General features: G+C 45.0%; 1 protein-coding gene across 2 annotated transcripts in view; it reads left to right on the top strand.

Annotated features, from left to right (window-relative positions):
• The first annotated feature begins 8,505 nt into the window (after nucleotides 1-8,505).
• Nucleotides 8,506-23,702, top strand: part of rnf175 (ring finger protein 175) — a 27,520-nt gene continuing 12,323 nt past the window's right edge. Inside the window, exons 1-5 of one of the 2 annotated variants that reach the window (XM_041882310.2) lie at nucleotides 8,506-8,656; nucleotides 17,126-17,163; nucleotides 18,463-18,561; nucleotides 22,872-23,013; nucleotides 23,619-23,702. The exon at nucleotides 23,619-23,702 is cut by the window's right edge and continues 71 nt beyond it. In XM_041882310.2, the coding sequence (XP_041738244.1) occupies nucleotides 22,918-23,013; nucleotides 23,619-23,702 (180 nt within the window). In that variant the 5' untranslated portion in view covers nucleotides 8,506-8,656; nucleotides 17,126-17,163; nucleotides 18,463-18,561; nucleotides 22,872-22,917. The remainder of the gene's footprint in view (nucleotides 8,657-17,125; nucleotides 17,164-18,462; nucleotides 18,562-22,871; nucleotides 23,014-23,618) is intronic. The other variant, XM_041882309.2, reaches the window with a different exon arrangement.

Raw genomic sequence — 23,702 nt, 5'->3', positions numbered from 1 at the left:
TATTTCAGACAGGCCTCCATATTTGTTTGGCTTTATTGGACCAGCAGCAGACGATGTTGGAGACCAAACCAATTTAAAAACATGATGAGGAGCTCCCCCTTGTGGAGACAGTTAAAAACCCCTATGGGCCCTGGTCAAATACACTATACAAGGGAAAGGAAAGTGGGATACCTAGTCAGTCACGCAACTGAATGCATTCATATGAAATGTGTCTTCCGCATTTAACCCAAAAGGGACTAATGTGACATTTCAGATGTGTCAAAGATCGATCGATAGACAGACAGCCAGTCATTCTGCCAGTTAGACAGTCAGCCAGCCAGCCAGCCAGACAGACAGACAGACAGTCAGACAGTCAGCCAGACAGACAGACAGACAGACAGACAGACAGACAGACAGACAGACAGCCAGACATACAGACAGACAGACAGACAGACAGACAGACAGACAGACAGACAGACAGACAGACAGCCAGCCAGCCAGACAGACAGTCAGACAGATAGCCAGATATCCAGACAGCCAGTCATTCAGCCAGTCAGCCAGCCAGCCAGCCAGACAGTCAGTCAGCCAGAGAGACCAACATAAACACACACAGTTCAGTCCTGGTCCTGGGGACCCAAAGGGGTGCACATTTTAGTTTTCCACTCTACACTACACATCTGATTCAAATCAAAGGCCAGATGAGGAGTTTCAGGTGTGTAGCAGCAAACAGTCAAAGCTATTCGCTGCTCTGGCACCCCAATGGTGGAACAAGCTCCCTCACGACGCCAGGACAGCGGAGTCACTGACCACCTTCCGGAGACACTTGAAACCCTACTTCTTTAAGGAATACCTGGGATAGGATAAAGTAATCCTTCTACCCCCCCTCCCCCACCCCCCCATAAAAAAAAGAAGAAAAAGGTGGTTGTCCCACTGGCTATAATAAGTTGAATGCACCAATTTGTAAGTCGCTCTGGATAAGAGCGTCTGCTAAATGATGTAAATGTAAATGTAGCACCCCTTTTGGTCCCCAGGACCAGGATTGCCCATGTACTGTTATAATCTCCACCCGCCACAGCCAGAAGGGGACTGGCCACCCCTCAGAGCCTGGTTCCTCTCTAGGTTTCTGCCTTACTAGGGAGTTTTTCCTAGCCACCGTGCTTCTACATCTCCATTGCTTGCTGTTTGGGGTTTTAGGCTGGGTTTCTGTATAGCACTTTGTGACATCTGCTGATGTAAAAAGGGCTTTGTAAATAAATGTGATTTGATACAGTGCACCATGGTGCTCTGGTCTAAAGTAGTGCACTGTGTACGGGATAGGGTGACATCTCGACCGCAGCTACTGTTAGTATTGATCACTTCATTATTTATTATCAATCACTTACTTATTGATTATTGATCACGTTTCACCCTGTGAACTGGAAACCGGAGATGATTCTGAAGAGGTTCCACCCACACACACACACACACACACACACACACACACACACACCGCACACACACACACACACACACACACACACACACACACGTAACCGGTGTGAAATGGCTAGCTAGCTAGCGGTGCGCTCTAGTAGCGTTTCAATCGGTCCCGTCACTCGCTCTGAGACCTTGAAGCTGTAGTGTCCTTTGCTCTGCAAGGCCCGAGGCTTTTGTGGAGCGACGGGTAACTATGCTTCGTGGGAGGCAGTTGTAAATGTCTTCAGAGGATCCTTGGTTCGACCTCAGATTGGGGCGCGGGAGCCGCAAATATTAGGACGGAGGCAACACTGTTCACTTCTAATATGCGATTCATTGATATATCAATTCAATTTAAGGGCTTTATTGGCATGGGAAACATATGTTTACATTGCCAAAGCAAGTGAAGTAGATCATAAACAAAACTGATAATAAACATTGATATCTTTGTCTTTTATTTTACTCACGTTGTACATTTATTGCCGTAATAAAATTAAATAAATGTGTGGACTATATTTTTTTACAATCTGAAACATATTTTTGTCTGATTATTTTTGAAAAATAATAGAATGCGAGTTTTTCCTGTTTTGAACGTGTCCTATTTTCACACTAATATGATTGACTGATAACAGAAATATCTATGCTTATCAGACTTGATATTGATTGACTCCATTTGTAAATATTGACAGTTTCACTCCCAAAATAAGACGGACTTTCTTGATACATAAAATCCTTAACGTTACTATAGTGGACGGTATAATATTATAGTATCAAATTACAGTGTCATTCACTGCAAAAAAACACAACTGAATAGACAAATAAATTGTATTTATTCACATAAATAGTTGTAGCTGCTTCGCGTGATGTATTGCTGTCTCTACCTTCTTGCCTTTGTGCTGTTGTCTGTGCCTAACAATGTTTGTACCATGTTGTGCTGCTACCGTGTTGTGTTGCTACCATGCTGTGTTGTCATGTGGTGTTGCTACCATGCTGTGTTGTCATGTGGTGTTGCTACCATGCTGTGTTGTCATGTTGTGTTGCTACCACGCTGTGTTGTCATGTGTTGCTACCATGCTGTGTTGTCATGTGGTGTTGCTACCATGCTGTGTTGTCATGTGGTGTTGCTGCCATGCTGTGTTGTCATGTGGTGTTGCTACCATGCTGTGTTGTCATGTTGTGTTGCTACCACGCTGTGTTGTCATGTGTTGCTACCATGCTGTGTTGTCATGTGTTGCTACCATGCTGTGTTGTCATGTGTTCCTACCATGCTGTGTTGTCATGTTGTGTTGCTACCATGCTGTGTTGTCATGTGTTGGTGCCATGCTATGTTGTCATGTGTTGCTACCATGCTGTGTTGTCACGTGTTGCTGCCATGCTGTGTTGTCATGTTGTGTTCCTACCATGCTGTGTTGTCATGTGGTGTTGCTACCATGCTGTGTTGTCATGTTGTGTTTCTACCATGCTGTGTTGTCATGTTGTGTTGCTACCATGCTGTGTTGTCATGTGGTGTTGCTACCATGCTGTGTTGTCATGTGTTGCTGCCATGCTGTGTTGTCATGTTGTGTTTCTACCATGCTATGTTGTCATGTGTTCCTACTATGCTGTGTTATCATGTGTTGCTACCATGCTATGTTGTCATGTGTTCCTACTATGCTGTGTTGTCATGTGTTGCTGCCATGTTGTGTTGTCATGTTGTGTTGCTGCCATGCTGTGTTGTCATGTGTTGCTGCCATGTTGTGTTGTCATGTTGCGTTGCTGCCATGCTGTGTTGTCATGTGTTGCTACCACGCTGTGTTGTCATGTGTTGCTACCATGCTGTGTTGTCATGTGGTGTTGCTACCATGCTGTGTTGTCATGTGTTGCTACCATGCTGTGTTGTCATGTTGTGTTGCTACCACGCTGTGTTGTCATGTGTTGCTACCATGCTGTGTTGTCATGTGGTGTTGCTACCATGCTGTGTTGTCATGTGTTGCTACCATGCTGTGTTGTCATGTGTTGCTACCATGCTGTGTTGTCATGTTGTTGCTACCACGCTGTGTTGTCATGTGTTCCTACCATGCTGTGTTGTCATGTTGTGTTGCTACCATGCTGTGTTGTCATGTGTTGGTGCCATGCTGTGTTGTCATGTGTTGCTACCACGCTGTGTTGTCATGTGTTCCTGCCATGCTGTGTTGTCATGTTGTGTTCCTACCATGCTGTGTTGTCATGTGTTGCTACCATGCTATGTTGTCATGTGTTGCTACCATGATGTGTTGTCACGTGTTTTAGCCATGCTATGTTGTCATGTGTTGCTACCATGCTATGTTGTCATGTGTTGCTGCCATGCTGTGTTGTCATGTTGTGTTGCTACCATGCTGTGTTGTCATGTTGTGTTGCTACCACGCTGTGTTGTCATGTGTTGCTACCATGCTGTGTTGTCATGTGGTGTTGCTACCATGCTGTGTTATCATGTGGTGTTGCTACCATGCTGTGTTGTCATGTTGTGTTCCTACCATGCTGTGTTGTCATGTGGTGTTGCTACCATGCTGTGTTGTCATGTGTTGCTGCCATGCTGTGTTGTCATGTTGTGTTTCTACCATGCTATGTTGTCATGTGTTCCTACTATGCTGTGTTGTCATGTGTTGCTGCCATGTTGTGTTGTCATGTTGTGTTGCTGCCATGCTGTGTTGTCATGTGTTGCTGCCATGTTGTGTTGTCATGTTGCGTTGCTGCCATGCTGTGTTGTCATGTGTTCCTACCATGCTATGTTGTCATGTGTTCCTACCATGCTGTGTTGTCATGTTGTGTTCCTACCATGCTGTGTTGTCATGTTGTGTTTCTACCATGCTGTGTTGTCATGTGTTCCTACTATGCTGTGTTGTCATGTGTTGCTACCATGCTGTGTTGTCATGTTGTGTTCCTACCATGCTGTGTTGTCATGTGTTCCTACTATGCTGTGTTGTCATGTGTTGCTACCATGCTGTGTTGTCATGTTGTGTTCCTACCATGCTGTGTTGTCATGTGTTTCTGCCATACTGTGTTGTCATATTGTGTTGCTACCATGCTGTGTTGTCATGTGTTCCTACCATGCTGTGTTGTCATGTGTTCCTACCATGCTGTGTTGTCATGTGTTGCTGCCATGCTGTGTTGTCATGTGTTGCTACCATGCTGTATTGTCATGTGGTGTTGCTACCATGCTGTGTTGTCATGTGGTGTTGCTACCATGCTGTGTTGTCATATGTTGCTACCATGCTGTGTTGTCATGTGTTGCTACCACGCTGTGTTGTCATGTGTTCCTACCATGCTGTGTTGTCATGTTGTGTTGCTACCATGCTGTGTTGTCACGTGTTGCTGCCATGCTGTGTTGTCATGTTGTGTTCCTACCATGCTGTGTTGTCATGTGGTGTTGCTACCATGCTGTGTTGTCATGTTGTGTTTCTACCATGCTATGTTGTCATGTGTTCCTACTATGCTGTGTTGTCATGTGTTGCTGCCATGTTGTGTTGTCATGTTGTGTTCCTACCATGCTGTGTTGTCATGTGTTTCTGCCATACTGTGTTGTCATATTGTGTTGCTACCATGCTGTGTTGTCATGTGTTCCTACCATGCTGTGTTGTCATGTTGTGTTGCTACCATGCTGTGTTGTCATGTGTTGCTACCATGCTGTGTTGTCATGTGTTCCTACCATGCTATGTTGTCATGTGTTCCTACCATGCTGTGTTGTCATGTTGTGTTGCTGCCATGCTGTGTTGTCATGTGTTGCTACCATGCTGTGTTGTCATGTGTTGCTACCATGCTGTGTTGTCATGTGTTCCTACCACGCTGTGTTGTCATGTGTTGCTACCATGCTGTGTTGTCATGTGTTGCTACCATGCTGTGTTGTCATGTGTTCCTACCATGCTATGTTGTCATGTGTTCCTACCATGCTGTGTTGTCATGTTGTGTTGCTGCCATGCTGTGTTGTCATGTTGTGTTCCTACCATGCTGTGTTGTCATGTGTTCCTACTATGCTATGTTGTCATGTGTTCCTACCATGCTGTGTTGTCAGGTTGTGTTGCTGCCATGCTGTGTTGTCATGTGTTGCTACCATGCTGTGTTGTCATGTGTTCCTACCACGCTGTGTTGTCATGTGTTGCTACCATGCTGTGTTGTCATGTGTTGCTACCATGCTGTGTTGTCATGTGTTCCTACCATGCTATGTTGTCATGTGTTCCTACCATGCTGTGTTGTCATGTTGTGTTGCTACCATGCTGTGTTGTCATGTTGTGTTCCTGCCATGCTGTGTTGTCATGTTGTGTTCCTACCATGCTGTGTTGTCATGTGTTGCTACCATGCTGTGTTGTCATGTGTTCCTACCACGCTGTGTTGTCATGTGTTGCTACCATGCTGTGTTGTCATGTGTTGCTACCATGCTGTGTTGTCATGTGTTCCTACCATGCTATGTTGTCATGTGTTCCTACCATGCTGTGTTGTCATGTTGTGTTGCTACCATGCTGTGTTGTCATGTTGTGTTCCTGCCATGCTGTGTTGTCATGTTGTGTTGCTGCCATGCTGTGTTGTCATGTTGTGTTGCTACCATGCTGTGTTGTCATGTTGTGTTCCTGCCATGCTGTGTTGTCATGTTGTGTTTCTACCATGCTGTGTTGTCATGTGTTGCTGCCATGCTGTGTTGTCATGTTGTGTTCCTACCATGTTGTTGTCATGTTGTGTTGCTACCATGCTGTGTTGTCATGTGTTGCTACCATGCTGTGTTGTCATGTTGTGTTGCTACCACGCTGTGTTGTCATGTGTTCCTACCATGCTGTGTTGTCATGTTGTGTTGCTGCCATGCTGTGTTGTCATGTGTTGCTACCATGCTGTGTTGTCATGTGTTCCTACCATGCTGTGTTGTCATGTTGCTGCCATGCTGTGTTGTGTTGTCATGTTGTGTTGCTACCATGCTTTGTTATCATGTGTTGCTACCATGCTGTGTTGTCATGTGTTCCTACCGTGTTGTGTTGTCATGTGTTTCAGCCATGCTGTGTTGTCATGTTGTGTTGCTACCATGCTGTGTTGTCATGTTGTGTTGCTGCCATGCTGTGTTGTCATGTGTTCCTACCATGCTGTGTTATCATGTTGTGTTGCTGCCATGCTGTGTTGTCATGTGTTCCTACCATGCTGTGTTGTCATGTGTTGCTACCATGCTGTGTTGTCATGTTGTGTTGCTGCCATGCTGTGTTGTCATGTGTTCCTACCATGCTGTGTTGTCATGTGTTGCTACCATGCTGTGTTGTCATGTGTTGCTACCACGCTGTGTTGTCATGTGTTGCTACCATGCTGTGTTGTCATGTTGTGTTGCTGCCATGCTGTGTTGTCATGTGTTGCTACCACGCTGTGTTGTCATGTGTTGCTACCATGCTGTGTTGTCATGTTGTGTTGCTGCCATGCTGTGTTGTCATGTTGTGTTGCTGCCATGCTGTGTTGTCATGTTGTGTTGCTACCATGCTGTGTTGTCATGTTGTGTTCCTACCATGCTATGTTGTCATGTGTTGCTACCACGCTGTGTTGTCATGTGTTGCTACCATGCTGTGTTGTCATGTTGTGTTGCTGCCATGCTGTGTTGTCATGTTGTGTTGCTACCATGCTGTGTTGTCATGTTGTGTTCCTACCATGCTGTGTTGTCATGTGTTGCTACCACGCTGTGTTGTCATGTGTTGCTACCATGCTGTGTTGTCATGTGTTGCTACCATGCTGTGTTGTCATGTGTTGCTACCATGCTGTGTTGTCATGTGTTGCTGCCATGCTGTGTTGTCATGTTGTGTTGCTACCATGCTGTGTTGTCATGTTGTGTTCCTACCATGCTGTGTTGTCATGTGTTGCTACCACGCTGTGTTGTCATGTTGTGTTCCTACCATGCTGTGTTGTCATGTGTTGCTACCACGCTGTGTTGTCATGTGTTGCTACCATGCTGTGTTGTCATGTGTTGCTACCATGCTGTGTTGTCATGTTGTGTTGCTGCCATGCTGTGTTGTCACGTGTTGCTACCATGCTGTGTTGTCATGTTGTGTTGCTGCCATGCTGTGTTGTCATGTGTTGCTACCATGCTGTGTTGTCATGTTGTGTTGCTGCCATGCTGTGTTGTCACGTGTTGCTACCATGCTGTGTTGTCATGTTGTGTTGCTACCATGCTGTGTTGTCATGTTGTGTTGCTACCATGCTGTGTTGTCATGTTGTGTTGCTACCACGCTGTGTTGTCATGTGTTGCTACCATGCTGTGTTGTCATGTGTTGCTACCATGCTGTGTTGTCATGTTGTGTTGCTGCCATGCTGTGTTGTCATGTTGTGTTGCTACCATGCTGTGTTGTCATGTGTTGCTACCACGCTGTGTTGTCACGTGTTTCTGCCATACTGTGTTGTCATGTTGTGTTGCTACCATGCTGTGTTGTCACGTGTTGCTACCATGCTGTGTTGTCATGTTGTGTTGCTACCACGCTGTGTTGTCATGTGTTCCTACCATGCTGTGTTGTCATGTGTTGCTACCATGCTGTGTTGTCATGTTGTGTTGCTACCATGCTGTGTTGTCATGTTGTGTTGCTGCCATGCTGTGTTGTCATGTGTTGCTACCATGCTGTGTTGTCATGTTGTGTTGCTACCATGCTGTGTTGTCATGTGTTGCTACCATGCTGTGTTGTCATGTGTTGCTACCATGCTGTGTTGTCATGTGTTGCTACCATGTTGTTGTCATGTGTTGCTACCATGCTGTGTTGTCATGTGTTGCTACCATGCTGTGTTGTCATGTTGTGTTGCTACCATGCTGTGTTGTTGTCTTAGGTCTCTCTTTATGTAGTGTTGTGGTGTCTCTCTTTATGTAGTGTTGTGGTGTCTCTCTTGTCGTGATGTGTGTTTTGTCCTATATATATATAATTTTAATCCCAGCTCCCTTCCCTCAGGAGGCCTTATGCCTTTTGGTAGGCCGTCATTGTAAATAAGAATATGTTCTTAACTGACTTGCCTAGTTAAATAAAGGTTAAATCAAATAAAAAATAAATCGATCAAGCACCTTTTTACGCTTTTCTGTGAGGCCGTTTTACGTAAACTACGAAATGTAAGTGGAATTGTTACGTTGGCAGCGCAGCTCGGCTGTCAGTGTCTAAATGGAGAATGCAGGAGCTTTGTGTGGGGCCGGTGTTTAGCTGTCTTTAGCGAGCTGGCTAGCTAGTTAGCTACAACACCAGCAGGAGAGATGGCTGGAGTGCAACCCCAGGTAACACTTATATTGTTAGCTACTGCTTAGAACGGCCTGTCTTATTGTTCGCTAGCTACCAATTCACGTTAGCTATGTTACAATCAGGTGAATTGACTGCATGCATAACGTGGTTGTAAGCGACATGCTAGCTAGCTCTAGCAGTTCCCTTGTGTTGTTGTGTGTAACCTGAAAATATCTAGGTAGATTTGTGATATTCCCTCAGTATCCCAGAGTTAAATAGGTTGCTAGATTATTCTACTACGACTGGGTGTGTGGCCACATACAAAATGCGTCTTGGATTCAGCCCTTCTCCACACGTTTGCTTGATAGATGCATAGCTAGAAAATCATCTGATTTTGATGTTAGTGTTTTTAGATCAGCGCTAGTTAACCACCTACTGTAGACAGTTATCATCAACACATAATCTAGGTTAGTTAGCGAGCTAGATCTCTTGACTTCACTTAGTTAAGAAATAGGCTACACAGTTCTGGGGTGTATTCATTACGCCGATTCTGTAGCAAAAACGTTTCTTAAACGGAAGCAAACAGGACGAAATGGGGCGGGACCTAGCTGAATTTGTCCAATAGAAACTGTCGTTTTGCTCTGTTTGCTTCCGTTTGGTAAATGGTAAACGGTTTCCGCAATGAATACGACCCTGTATTCTCTTTTCTCTTGTTTGTAACAACCCCCCACCTCTCTCTCTCTCTCTCTTTTCCTCTCTCTCTCTCATTTTCTCTCTCTCTCTCTTTCTCTCTGTCTCTCTCTCTCTCTCTCTCTTTCTTTCTCTCTCTCTCTCTCTCTCTCTCTCTCTCTCTTTTCCTCTCTTTCTCTCTCTCTCTCGCTCTCTCGCTCTTTTCATCTCTCTCTCTCTCTCTCTCTCTCTCTCTCTCTCAATTCAATTTCAATTTAAGGGCTTTATTGGCATGGGAAACGTATGTTAACATTGCCAAAGCAAGTGAAGTAGATAATAAACAAAAGTGAAATAAACAATAAATATTAACAGTAAACATTACACTCAGAAGTTCCAAAAGAATAAAGACATTTCAAATGTCATATTATGTCTATATACAGTGTTGTAATGATGTGCAAATAGTTAAAGTACAAAAGGGAAAATAAATAAACGTAAATATGGGTTGTATTTACAATGGTGTTTGTTCTTCACTGGTTGCCCTTTTCTTGTGGCAACAGGTCACAAATCTTGCTGCTGTGATGGCACACTGTGGTATTTCATCCAGTAGATAAGGGAGTTTATCAAAATTGGGTTTGTTTTCTAATTCTTTATGGATCGCTGTAATCTGAGGGAAATATGTGTCTCTAATATGGTCATACATTTGGCAGGAGGTTAGGAAGTGCAGCTCAGTTTCCACCTCATTTTGTGGGCAGTGGTGCACATAGCCTGTCTTCTCTTGAGAGCCAGGTCTGCCTACGGCGGCCTTTCTCAATAGCAAGGCTATGCTCGCTGAGTCTGTACATAGTCAAAGCTTTCCTTAAGTTTGGGTCAGTCACAGTGGTCAAGTATTCTGCCACTGTGTACTCTCTGTTTAGAGCCAAATAGCATTCCAGTTTGCTCTGTTTTTTTGTTAATTCTTTCCAATGTGTCAAGTAATTCTCTTTTTGTTTTCTCATGATTTGGTTGGGTCTAATTGTGTTGTTGTTGTTGTCCTGGGGCTCTGTGGGGTCTGTTTGTGTTTTTGAACAGAGCCCCAGGACCAGCTTGCTTAGGGGACTCTTCCCCAAGTTCATCTCTCTGTAGGTGATGGCTTTGTTATGGAAGGTTTGGGAATCGCTTCCTTTTAAGTGGTTATAGAATTTAACGGCTCTTTTCTGGATTTGATCATTAGCGGGTATCGGCCTAATTCTGCTCTGCGTGCATTATTTGGTGTTTTTCGTTGTACACAGAGGATATTTTTGCAGAATTCTGCATGCAATTTGGTGTTTGTCCCATTTTGTGAATTCTTGGTTGGTGAGCGGACCCCAGACCTCACAACCATGAAGGGCAATGGGTTCTATAACTGATTCAAGTGTTTTTAGCCAGATCCTAATTTGTTTTGGTTTGTTTGTTTGTTTGTCAATTAGGGTGTGCAGGGTGAATACGTGGTCTGTCATACGGTAATTTGGTAAAAAGCCAATTTGACATTTGCTCAGTACATTTTTTTCACTGAGGAAATGAACTAGTCTGCTGTTAATGATAATGCAGAGGATTTTCCCAAGGTTGCTGTTGACACATATCCCACGGTAGTTATTGGGGTCAAATTTGTCTCCACTTTTGTGTATTGTGGTGATCAGTCCTTGGTTCCAAATATTGGGGAAGATGCCAGAGCTAAGGATGATGTTAAAGAGTTTAAGTATAGCCAATTCTAATTTGTGGTCATTTCATTGAGGATACCATCAACACCACAGGCCTTTTTGGGTTGGAGGGTTTGTATTTTGTCCTGTAGTTCATTCAATGTAATTGGAGAATCCAGTGGGTTCTGGTAGTCTTTAATAGTTGATTCTAAGATTTGCATTTGATCATTTACATTTACATTTACGTCATTTAGCAGACGCTCTTATCCAGAGTGACTTACAAATTGGTGCATTCACCTTATAGCCAGTGGGATAACCACTTTACAATATGTTTTTTTATTTTTGTTAGGGGGGTGGGGTAAGGGGGGGTAGAAGGATTACTTTATCCTATCCCAGGTATTCCTTAAAGAGGTGGGGTTTCAAGTGTCTCCGGAAGGTGGTCAGTGACTCCGCTGTCCTGGCGTCGTGAGGGAGCTTGTTCCACCATTGGGGTGCCAGAGCAGCGAACAGTTTTGACTGGGCTGAGCGGGAACTGTGCTTCCGCAGAGGTGGGGGGGCCAGCAGGCCAGAGGTGGATGAACGCAATGCCCTCGTTTGGGTGTAGGGACTGATCAGAGACTGAAGGTATGGAGTTGCCGTTCCCCTCACAGCTCCGTAGGCAAGCACCATGGTCTTGTAGCAGATGCGAGTTTCAACTGGAAGCCAGTGGAGTGTGCGGAGGAGCGGGGTGACGTGAGAGAACTTGGGAAGGTTGAACACCAGACGGGCTGCGGCATTCTGGATGAGTTGTAGGGGTTTAATGGCACAGGCAGGGAGCCCAGCCAACAGCGAGTTGCAGTAATCCAGACGGGAGATGACAAGTGCCTGGATTAGGACCTGTGCCGCTTCCTGTGTAAGGCAGGGTCGTACTCTCCGAATGTTGTAGAGCATGAACCTACAGGATCGGGTCACCGCCTTGATGTTAGCGGAGAATGACAGGGTGTTGTCCAGGGTCACGCCAAGGCTCTTTGCACTCTGGGAGGAGGACACAACGGAGTTGTCAACCATGATGGCGAGATCATGGAACGGGCAGTCCTTCCCCGGGAGGAAAAGCAGCTCCGTCTTGCCAAGGTTCAGCTTGAGGTGGTGATCCGTCATCCATACTGATATGTCTGCCAGACATGCAGAGATGCGATTCGCCACCTGGTTATCAGAAGGGGGAAAGGAGAAGATTAGTTGTGTGTCGTCTGCGTAGCAATGATAGGAGAGGCCATGTGAGGATATGACAGAGCCAAGTGACTTGGTGTATAGCGAGAATAGGAGAGGGCCTAGAACCCAGCCCTGGGGGACACCAGTGGTGAGAGCACGTGGTGCGGAGACAGATTCTCGCCACGCCACCTGGTAGGAGCGACCTGTCAGGTAGGACGCAATCCAAGAGTGAGCCGCGCCAGAGATGCCCAACTCGGAGAGGGTGGAGAGGAGGATCTGATGGTTCACAGTATCAAAGGCAGCAGATAGGTCTAGAAGGACGAGAGCAGAGGAGAAAGAGTTAGCTTTAGCAGTGCGGAGAGCCTCCGTGACACAGAGAAGAGCAGTCTCAGTTGAATGACCAGTCTTGAAACCTGACTGGTTTGGATCAAGAAGGTAATTCTGAGAGAGATAGCAAGAGAGTTGGCTAAAGACGGCATGCTCAAGAGTTTTGGAGAGAAAATAAAGAATTGATACTGGTCTGTAGTTGTTGACATCGGAGGGATCGAGTGTAGGTTTTTTGAGAAAGGGTGCAACTCTCGCTCTCTTGAAGACGGAAGGGACATAGCCAGCGGTCAAGGATGAGTTGATGAGCGAGGTGAGGTAAGGGAGAAGGTCTCCGGAAATGGTCTGGAGAAGAGAATAGGGGATAGGGTCAAGCGGGCAAGTTGTTGGGCGGGCGGCCATCACAAGTCGCAAGATTTCATCTAGAGAGAGAGGGGAGAAAGAAGTCAAAGCATAGGGTAGGGCAGTGTGAGCAGGACCAGCAGTGTCATTTGACTTAACAAACGAGGATCGGATGTCATCAACCTTCTTTTCAAAATGGTTGACGAAGTCATCCACAGAGAGGGAGGGGGGGGGGAGGAGGATTCAGCAGGGAGGAGAAGGTGGCAAAGAGCTTCCTAGGGTTAGAGGCAAATGCTTGGAATTTAGAGTGGTAGAAAGTGGCTTTAGCAGCAGAAACAGAGGAAGAAAATGTAGAGAGGAGGGAGTGAAAAGATGCCAGGTCCACAGGGAGTCTAGTTTTCCTCCATTTCCGCTCGGCTGCCCGGAGCCCTGTTCTGTGAGCTCGCAATGAGTCGTCAAGCCACGGAGCAGGAGGGGAGGACCGAGCCGGCCGGGATGATAGGGGACATAGAGAGTCAAAGGATGCAGAAAGGGAGGAGAGGAGGGTTGAGGAGGCAGAATCAGGAGATTGGAGGGAGAAGGATTGAGCAGAGGGAAGAGATGATAGGATGGAAGAGGAGAGAGTAGCGGGAGAGAGAGAGCGAAGGTTGCTACGGCGCATTACCATCTGAGTAGGGGCAGAGTGAGTAGTGTTGGAGGAGAGCGAGAGAGAAAAGGATACAAAGTAGTGGTCGGAGACTTGGAGGGGAGTTGCAGTGAGATTAGTAGAAGAACAGCATCTAGTAAAGATGAGGTCAAGCGTATTGCCTGCCTTGTGAGTAGGGGGGGACGGTGAGAGGGTGAGGTCAAAAGAGGAGAGGAGTGGAAAGGAGGCGGCAGAGAGAAATTAGTCAAAGGTGGACGTTAAAGTCACTCAGAACTGTGAGGGTTGAGCCATCCTCAGGAAAGGAACTTATCAAGGCTACAGAAAAGGCTACAATAGTGCAAAGGAGATCGGAATGAAATGAACTAAACTAAAAATCTGGGAAAGCGAGAGAGCGGGGCCTCCCTCACTTACGTTTCACTGAAAGACTCAAATATAACTCTCCCAACTTCCACCTCAGAAACTATAATTGTTGTAAACTACAGCGGTTCAATGTTTTCTAGGAATAGACTAACTTAGTTATTCAGCTAGCTAACTTGGTACAGTATATATTTTTTGCTGTTTGTTCTTTATTATAGGGCCAAAAATATTGGAGAATTGGTTTACCCATAAATCTCTGTTTTGGATAGATAACTCTTCGTGTTGTTGTTTGTTTAGTGTTTTCCAATTTTCCCAGAAGTGGTTAGAGTCTATGGATTCTTCAATTACATTGAGCTGATTTCTGACATGCTGTTCCTTCTTTTTCCGTAGTGTATTTCTGTATTGTTTTAGTGATTCACCATAGTGAAGGCGTAGGCTCAGGCTTTCTGGGTCTCTATGTTTTTGGTTAGATAGGTTTCTCAATTTCTTTCTTAGGTTTTTGCATTCTTCATCAAACCATTTATCACTGTTGTTACTTTTCTTTGGTTTTCTGTTAGAGATTTTTTGATTTGATAGGGAAGCTGAGAGGTCAAATATACTGTTTAGGTTTTCTGCTGTGATCTGATAGGGGAGTCAGTGGGCTGACTGTGAACGCTCTGAGAGACTCTGGGTTGAGGTCAGTGATAAAGTAGTCTACAGTACTACTGCCAAGAGATGAGCTATAGGTGTACCTACCATAGGAGTCCCCTCGAAGCCTACCATTGACTATGTACATACCCAGTGTGCGACAGAGCTGCAGGAGTCGTGACCCGTTTTTGTTGGTTATGTTGTCGTAGTTGTGCCTAGGGGGGCATATGGGGGAGGGAATGCTGTCACCTCCAGGTAGGTGTTTGTCCCCCTGAGTGCTGAGAGTGTCAGGTTCTTGTCCAGTTCTGGCATTTAGGTCGCCACAGACTAGTACATGTCCCTGGGTCTGGAAATGATTGATTTCCCCCTTCAGGATGGAGAAACTGTCTTCATTAAAGTATGGGGATTCTAGTGGGGGGATATAGGTAGCACAAAGGAGGACATTTTTCTCTGTTGAGATCATTTCCTTTTGAATTTCTAGCCAAATGTAAAATGTTCCGGTTTTGATTAATTTAATAGAGTGAGTTAGGTCTGCTCTATACCAAATTAGCATACCCTCTGAGTCCCTTCCCTGTTTCACACCTGGTAGTTTGGTGGATGGGACTACCAGCTCTCTGTAACCTAGAGGGCAACCAGTGGGTCCATCTCCTCTATACCATGTTTCTTGTAGGATGACAAAGTCTGTATTTTCAATTTATTTGGTGAAGTCCAGGTTCCTGCTCTTTAGGCCAAAGGCAGATGACCTCAGGCCTTGGATATTCCAGGATGAAATAGTGAAGGCTTTGTGTTCCATAAAGTGTCTAATGTTGTTGGTTGTGTGGTTTGGCCTCAGGCCAGTAAGTGTGAGCAGAGCCTGCTGAGCATCTTGTACATGCCATTGGCTTGGGCTAGTGTAAGAGTGGGGGTTGGGCCTGTTTGCCTGCTCACGGCCTGGGCGTATGTGTGACTTTCATGTTGAGGCCCTCTTTGCGGGAGTGGGGGGCTTGGGGTGGGTAGGAGGGGCATAGGTCTGATCTGAGGTGGCCTAAATGGGGTGTGGGCATGGTTGACTTGGGGGGAGTTAATTGGTGTGGATGTGGTGCTGTGGTCTGGATGTAGGTCCTCTCGGCGGGGGTCCTCTATGTGTAGGTCCGGGGGGGTCTCTCTCTCTCTCTCTCTCTCTCTCTCTCTCTCTCGTCTCTGTCTCTGTCTCTGTCTCTCTCGATTCAATTTCAATTCAGTAGACTTTATTGACATGGAAAGTTAAATTACTTACGTTGTCAAAGTATACATATAACAAAAATGGTGGGACCAACAGCAATAATAATAGTAGTAGTGGAAATGGGATTACCATTAGCAGCAACTACAACAACAATATTAATGAGAATAACAATACATTAAAGCAATAGTAGTCGACCAGTCTCAACATGACTGAGAAGACACATTACATGCTATGAAAGCCAAAACAAAACCAAAACAGGAAATATTATTGACATTACATTACACTTTTCACTGGCTGTCCCTCAGGTTGTGGCAGGAGGACACATTTAGGCTTTTCACCCAATAAATATTTGATTTTCTTTTATAGTTTCAAATTCTTTGTACTGAATGATAATTTTGGGAAAGAAAGATTCTCTTAGGTCTGAGTATTTGTCACAGTGTAATAGGAAATGCAGCTCTGTCTCTACCTCTCCCCGGGGGCAGAGGGAGCACAGCCTGTCCTCTCTGGGCAGCCAGGTTTGCCTGTGATGACCGGTCTCTATAGCCAGACTGTGCTCACTGAGTCTGTACCTAGTCAGTGTTTTTCTCAGTTTTCTATCAGTCACAGTGGTCAGATAGTCTGCCACCATGTACTGTCTGTTTAGAGCCAAATAGCATTGACGTTTACTTTGATTTTTTGTGGTGTCTTTCCAATAGGTGATATATTTTTCTTTTTGCTTTGTGATGATTTGGTTGGGCCAGATTTTCTGAGTGCTGTCCTGAGGCTCTATGAGGTTGGTTTTGGTTAGTGAACTGAGTCTCAGAACCAGCTGGCTGAGGGGACTCTTCTCTTGTTTCATCTCTTGACATAGTAGAGCTGTGTGATGGAATGTTTTGGGGTCACTTGTTTTTAGATGGTTGTAAAATTTGATGGCTCTTTTTTCTATTCGAATTGGCCCAATTCTGCTCTACATGCGTTATTTTGAGTTTTTCTTTGCTCTTGCAATACAGTCTTGCAAAACACTGCATGCAGTATTTCGATTGGATGTTTGTCCCATTTGGTAAATTTAGAGAGCGGACCCCATACTTTGCTGCCATATAGAGCAATTGGTTCTATAACTGATTGGAAAATTTTGAGCCAGATTCTAATTGGAATTTCAATTTGAATGTTCCTTTTAATGGCATAGAATGCTCTTTTGCTTTGTCTCTCAGCTCGTTCACAGCCATGTGAAAGCTACCTGTGTTGCTGATATTTAGTCCTAGATATGTGTAGGTTTTGGTGTGTTCTAATGGAACTTTCTCTCTCTCCATCTCCCCCTCTCTCGCTCTCCTCTCACTCTCTCCTCCTCTCTCTCCCCCTCTCCCCCTCTCTCTCTCACTCGCTCTCCTCTCTCTCTCGCCCCCTCTCTCTCTCTCGCTCTCCTCTCTCTCTCTCTCTCTCTCCCCCCTCTCCCCCTCTCTCTCTCCCTCTCTCCCCCTCTCTCTCTCCCCCTCTCTCTCTCCCTCTCTCCCCCTCTCCCCCTCTCGCTCTCTTCTAGGGGGATCTCTTGAAAATGACTTACAGAGAGAACTGGAAGTAAGTCTTCATATAGAACCAATAATTGGACAGTGAGAAAGTATTCATACCCCTTGACTTGTTCCACATTTTGTTGCGTTACAGCCTGAATTCACAATGGGTTAAAGAACAAAGACATTCTCTCACCCATCTACACACAATACCCAATAATGACAGTGAAAACATGTTTTTAGAAATGTGTGCAAATGGGAAATATTAAATGTACATAAGTGTTCAGACCCCGTTGCTATGACGCTCCAAATTGAGGTCAGGTGCATCCAATTTCCTTTGATCATCCTTGAGATGTCACTACAAATTGATTTGAGTCCACCTGCGGCCAATTCAATTATTTGGACATGATTTAGAAAGACACACACCTGTCTATGTAAAGGTCCCACAGTTGACAGTGCATGTCAGAGCAGAAACTATACCAGACTCTGCCTAGAGCTGGCTGTCCGACCAAACTGAGCAACCGGGGCAAGAATGACCTTGGCCAGGGAGGTGACCACTGTGTTCCTTGGCCTAGATGGGAGAACCTGTCAGCACTTCACCATTGTGGCTTTATGGGAAAATTGCCCAGACTATAGCCACTCCTGAGAAAAAGGCACATGACAGCACGCCTGGATTTGCAAAAAGACACGTGAAATAACTGAGACCATAAGGTAAAAGATTCTGTGGTCTGATGAGACAAAAATTGAACTCTTTGGGCCTGAATGCAAAGCACCATGTCTGGAGAAAACCAGGCACAGCTCATTCCACCGTGTTATATTATTTTCCAGAGAACGCATAGAGCTCTGAGTTGATGATCCCTTTTATACCATGGCTGTAATTGAATAAGAAATGTGTTCATTTGCCGCTAGAAATGTTTTCAACATCCACTGAAGTAGCTAGCAAGTTGACTAGATAGCGACAGTAGTTGCCGTGGTAACCAAACAAACAGACTTGCTAGTTTAGCAAATCATCAGTTTGCTATTATGAAAATCGAATTACACATGCCAATGTTTTCAATTCGACTTTTGCTTTCAAAAGCAGCTGAACCATAGAACATGTAAGAATGAAATATAGCCATTGAATTCTACCATGCTGATATAGAGGCCCACAGTGGAGGTGTCATAATACCCATAAAACCTAGCGGTCAAACAGGGAAATGGTTTCAGTCGTTTTCCACCATTCATTTTTCCCATAGGGGATTTTAGAAACACTTAAAATAAGGGCTGTGTTTCGTGTAGGCTTACCCTGGCATCAAGTTTTGCTAATCATGTAAATGTATCTCGAACAAGGTGTTGTTTTATCAATATATTCGTCTCTATTTACTCTCAGATTCGAAAATGCTAATTAGCATGAAAGTAGACAACATGCAAGACTACAAGTCCCAGCAAGCTCCTGCACGACATCTCTAGCTGACACCTTTTCTAACAGGTATTGTGTCAATTTAAAACTTGCACAAGACTGTTCACAGAATTGTAAATTTAAAGAAATGTAGCCAATTTATTCATTACTAAATTTAGCTAATATTAGATAGTTCATTTCAAGATCTTTACCTTTGCTTTAATTCGTCCAGATCATATTGGCATTTCTTATTCTTTATGATAGCCACATTAGCAGCTAATTAGCATTTCCTTTTGGGGGGTAAATGCAGGCGAATATATTGATATTTTATATTTCCTTGTTTGACCACTAGGTTTTATGGGTATTATGACTCATACTGTGGTACACTATACCGTGCATTATAGGGAAATAATGTACGCTCTAGAATGCCCTTCAAGCCAATCAGAAACGAATATTCAACCATGCCATGGTATAATGCTATTCATAAACTGGGTGGTTTGAGCCCTGAATGCTGATTGGCTGAAAGCCGTGGTACAGTGAGGGAAATAAGTATTTGACCCCCTCTCAATCAGAAAGATTTCTGGCTCCCAGGTGTCTTTTATACAGGTAACGAGCTGAGATTAGGAGCACACTCTTAAAGGGAGTGCTCCTAATCTCAGTTTGTTACCTGTATAAAAGACACCTGTCCACAGAAGCAATCAATCAATCAGATTCCAAACTCTCCACCGCGGCCAAGACCAAAGAGCTCTCCAATGATGTCAGGGACAAGATTGTAGACCTACACAAGGCTGGAATGGGCTACAAGACCATCGCCAAGCAGCTTGGTGAGAAGGTGACAACAGTTGGTGCGATTATTTGCAAATGGAAGAAACACAAAATTACTGTCAATCTCCCTTGGCCTGGGGCTCCATGCAAGATCTCACCTCGTGGCGTTGCAATGATCATGAGAATGGTGAGGAATCAGCCCAGAACTACACAGGAGGATCTTGTCAATGATCTCAAGGCAGCTGGGACCATAGTCACCAAGAAAACAATTTGTAACACACTACGCCGTGAAGGACTGAAATCCTGCAGCGCCCGCATGGTCCCCCTGCTCAAGAAAGCACATGTACAGGCCCGTCTGAAGTTTGCCAATGAACATCTGAATGATTCAGAGGAGAACTGGGTGAAAGTGTTGTGGTCAGATGAGACCAAAATCGAGCTCTTTGGCATCAACTCAAATCGCCGTGTTTGGAGGAGGAGGAATGCTGCCTATGACCCCCAAGAACACCATCCCCACCGTCAAACATGGAGGTGGAAACATTATGCTTTGGGGGTGTATACGGCCAGTATACCACAACTTATGGCTGTATCCAGGCTGTACTCCGCGTTGCGTCGTGCATACGAACAGCCCTTAACCGTGGTATATTGGCCATATACCACACCCCCTCGTGCCTTATTGCTTAAATATCTCATATAGAACCCAGTATTGTTACTCACCGGCCAGTTTATTAAGTTCACCCATTTAGTACCGGGTCGGACCCCCCTCTGCCTCCAGAACAACCCGAATTCTTCGGGACATTCTACAAGTTGTTGGAAACGTTCCACAGATATGTTTGTCCATGCTGACTCGATGGCGTCATTAAGTTGCTGCAGATTGGTGCTACATAATAAACACTGCGAACGGCCCGTTCCATCTCATCCCAAAGGTGCTCTATTGGGTTGAGGTCTGGGGACTGCGCATGTTCCAGGCGATGTTTTTCCACTCCTCATTTGTCCAGGGTTGGTGACCGCTTCTTCTTGTTTTTAGCTGATAGGAGTGGAACCCGGTGTGGTCGTCTGCTGCAATAGCCCATCAGTGACAAGGACCGACGAGTTGTGCGTTCCGAGATGCCGTTCTGCACACCGCTGTTGGACTGCGCCGTTATTTGCCTGTTTGTGGCTCCGCCTGTTAGTTTGCACGATTCTTGCCATTCTCCTTCGACCTCTCATCAACGAGCTGTTTTCGCCCACAGGACTGTAAACCCTGTCGTGCATGAAAAGCCCAGGAGGGCGGCTGTTTCTGAGGTACTGGATCCGGTGCACCTGGCACCGACGATCATACCACGCTCAAAGTCGCTTAGGTCACTCGTTTTGCCCATTCTAACGTTCAATTGTACCCATGATTGGACAGTCAAACAATATTGATATATAGAACCCGTGATTGGACAGTCGGACGGTATTGATATATAGAACCCTTGATTGGACAGTCGGACGGTATTGCTATATACAGTGCATTCTGAAAGTATTCAGACCCCTGCACTTTTTCCACATGTTGTTACGTTAGAGCCTTATTCTAAAATTGATTAAATTGTTTTTTCCCCCTCCTCAATCTACACACAATACCCCATAATGACAAAGCAAAAACAGGTTTTCAGAAATTTTGGCAAATGTATTAAAAACAAACTAGTATTCAGACCCTTTACTCAGTACTTTGTTGAAGCACCTTTGGCAGCGATTACAGCCTCGAGTGTTCTTGGGTATGACGCTACAAGCTTGGCACACCTGTATTTGGGGAGTTTCTCCCATTCTTCTCTGCAGATCCTCTCAAGCTCTGTCAGGTTGGATGGGGAGCGTCGCTGCACAGCTATTTTCAGGTCTCTCCAGAGATGTTAGATTGGGTTCAAGTCCGGGTTTTGGCTGGGCCACTCAAGGACATTGAGAGACTTGTCCCGAAGCCACTCCTGTGTTGTCTTGGCTGTGTGCTTAGGGTCGTTGTCCTGTTGGAAGGTGAACCTTCGCCCCATTCTGAGGTCCTGAGCACTCTGGAGCAGGTTTTCATCAAGGATCTCTCTGTACTTTGCTCCGTTCATCTTTCCCTTGATCCTGACTAGTCTCCAGGTTCCTGCCGCTGAAAAACAAACCTACAGCATGATCCTCCCACCACCATGCTTCACCGAAGGGATGGTGCCAGGTTTCCTCCAGACGTGATGCTGGGCATTCAGGCCAAAACTTCAATCTTGGTTTCATCAGACCAGAGAATCGTATTTCTCATGGCCTGAGAGTCCTTTAGGTGCCTTTTGACAAACTCCAAGCGGGCTGTCGTGCCTTTTACTGAGGAGTGGCTTCTGACTGGCCACTCTACCATAAAGGCCTAATTGGTGGAGTGCTGCAGAGATGGTTGTCCTTCTGGAAGGTTCTCCCATCTCCACAGAGGAACTCTGGAGCTCTGTCAGAGTGACCATCGGGTTCTTGGTCACCTCCCTGACCAAGGCCCTTCTCCCCCGATTGCTCAGTTTTGCCGGGCGGCCAGCTCTAGGAAGAGTCTTGGTGGTTCCAAACTTCTTCCATTTAAGAATGATGGAGGCCACTGTGTTCTTGGGAACCTTCAGTGCTGCAGAAATGTTTTGGTACCCCTTCCCTAGATCTGTGCCTCGACACAATCCTGTCTCGGAGCTCTACAGACAATTCCGTCAACCTCATGGCTTGGTTTTTGCTCTGACATGCACTGTCAACTGTGGGACCTTATATAGACAGGTGTGTGCCTTTCCAAATCATGTCCAATCAGTTCAATTTACAACAGGTGGACTCCAATCAAGTTGTAGAAACATCTCAAGGATGATCAATGGAAACAGGATGCACCTGAGCTCAATTTCGAGTCTCATAGAAAATGGTGTGAATACTTATGTAAATAAGGTATTTCTGTTTTTAATTTTTTACACATTTGCTAAAATAAAAAAACAAACAGTTTTCGCTTTGACATGATGTTGTATTGTGTGTAGATTGATGAGGGGGAAAAAAACAATTTAATAGATTTTTGAATAAGGCTGTAACGTAACAATGTGAAAAACGTCAAGGGGTCTGAATACTTCCCGAATGCACTGTATATCTCTGGTACCTATTGTAGTGAATTCCAGGAATAGTCATCGACTGTCAACCCAACACCTTAGCCATTACGCCAAGAGATCCGAACCTTTTGACGAGGTCAGTAGTTACTGGGTTAAGGTCACTACTCGCTACACTACCCCCTTCCTTCGGGAGAGTGTGTCCCTACGCTTGTGATACCGTTTTCCTCTGTTTGGTATGTAGTGAATATGAGCCTGACGTCCTGGTACATGACTATTTCCAGTGTCCCACAAGACCAGAGCTCAGAGAAGCTCATGGAAGTTATTTTTGACACTGCTCCCATTCTGATGTCTCTCTCTCTCTCTCTCTCTCTATCTCTCTATCTCTCTCTCTCTCTCTCTGTCTCTCTCCTCTCTCTCTCTGTCTCTCTCTCTCTCTCTCTCTCTCTCTCTCTCTCTCTCTCTCTCTCTCTCTCTCTCTCTCTCTCTCTCTCTCTCTCTCTCTCTCTCTCTCTCTCTCTCTCTCTCTCTCTCTATCGCTCTCCTATCCTCTCTCTGTCTCTCCTTCCCTCCCCCTGCCCATCTCTCTCCCCCCAGAGTACAGCATGAGCGTCTGCACGTGAAGCACCGGGGCCATGAGGCCATGCATGCAGAGATGGTGCTCATCCTCATCGCTACACTAGTGGTGGCTCAGATCGTCCTGGTACAGTGGAAGCAGCGGCACAACCGCTCATACAATGTGAGTACAGCAGCCGGCGACTGGCTGGGTGGGCTGGATCCAAAATGGTGGGTTACAGGAGCCAGCCAATGTGTATGACTGATTTTGCCCCATCCAGAAACATCCACTGGAAATGTGTATGTGATTGAAGACACACACACCGACACACACACCTGACATTTCTTTCTTTCTTTCTTTCTTTCTTTCTTTCTTTCTTTCTTTCTTTCTTTCTTTCTTTCTTTCTTTCTTTCTTTCTTTCTTTCTTTCTTTCTTTCTTTCTTTCTTTCTTTCTTTCTTTCTTTCTTTCTTTCTTTCTTTCTTTCTTTCTTTCTTTCTTTCTTTCTTTCTTTCTTTCTTTCTTTCTTTCTTTCTTTCTTTCTTTCTTTCTTTCTTTCTTTCTTTCTTTCTTTCTTTCTTTCTTTCTTTCTTTCTTTCTTTCTTTCTTTCTTTCTTTCTTTCTTTCTTTCTTTCTTTCTTTCTTCTTTCTTTCTTTCTTTCTTTCTTTCTTTCTTTCTTTCTTTCTTTCTTTCTTTCTTTCTTTCTTTCTTTCTTTCTTTCTTTCTTTCTTTCTTTCTTTCTTTCTTTCTTTCTTTCTTTCTTTCTTTCTTTCCTTCCTTCCTTCCCAGCTGGTAACCCTGCTCCAGATGTGGGTGGTGCCTGTCTATTTCACTATAAAACTGTACTGGTGGAGGTTTCTCTCCATGTGGGGA

This window comes from Coregonus clupeaformis, chromosome 8, assembly GCF_020615455.1.
Source record: "Coregonus clupeaformis isolate EN_2021a chromosome 8, ASM2061545v1, whole genome shotgun sequence".
Classification (NCBI taxonomy): domain Eukaryota; kingdom Metazoa; phylum Chordata; class Actinopteri; order Salmoniformes; family Salmonidae; genus Coregonus; species Coregonus clupeaformis.
The sequence above is the reverse complement of the archived record's forward strand: the minus strand, read 5'-3'. Positions and strand labels throughout refer to the sequence as shown.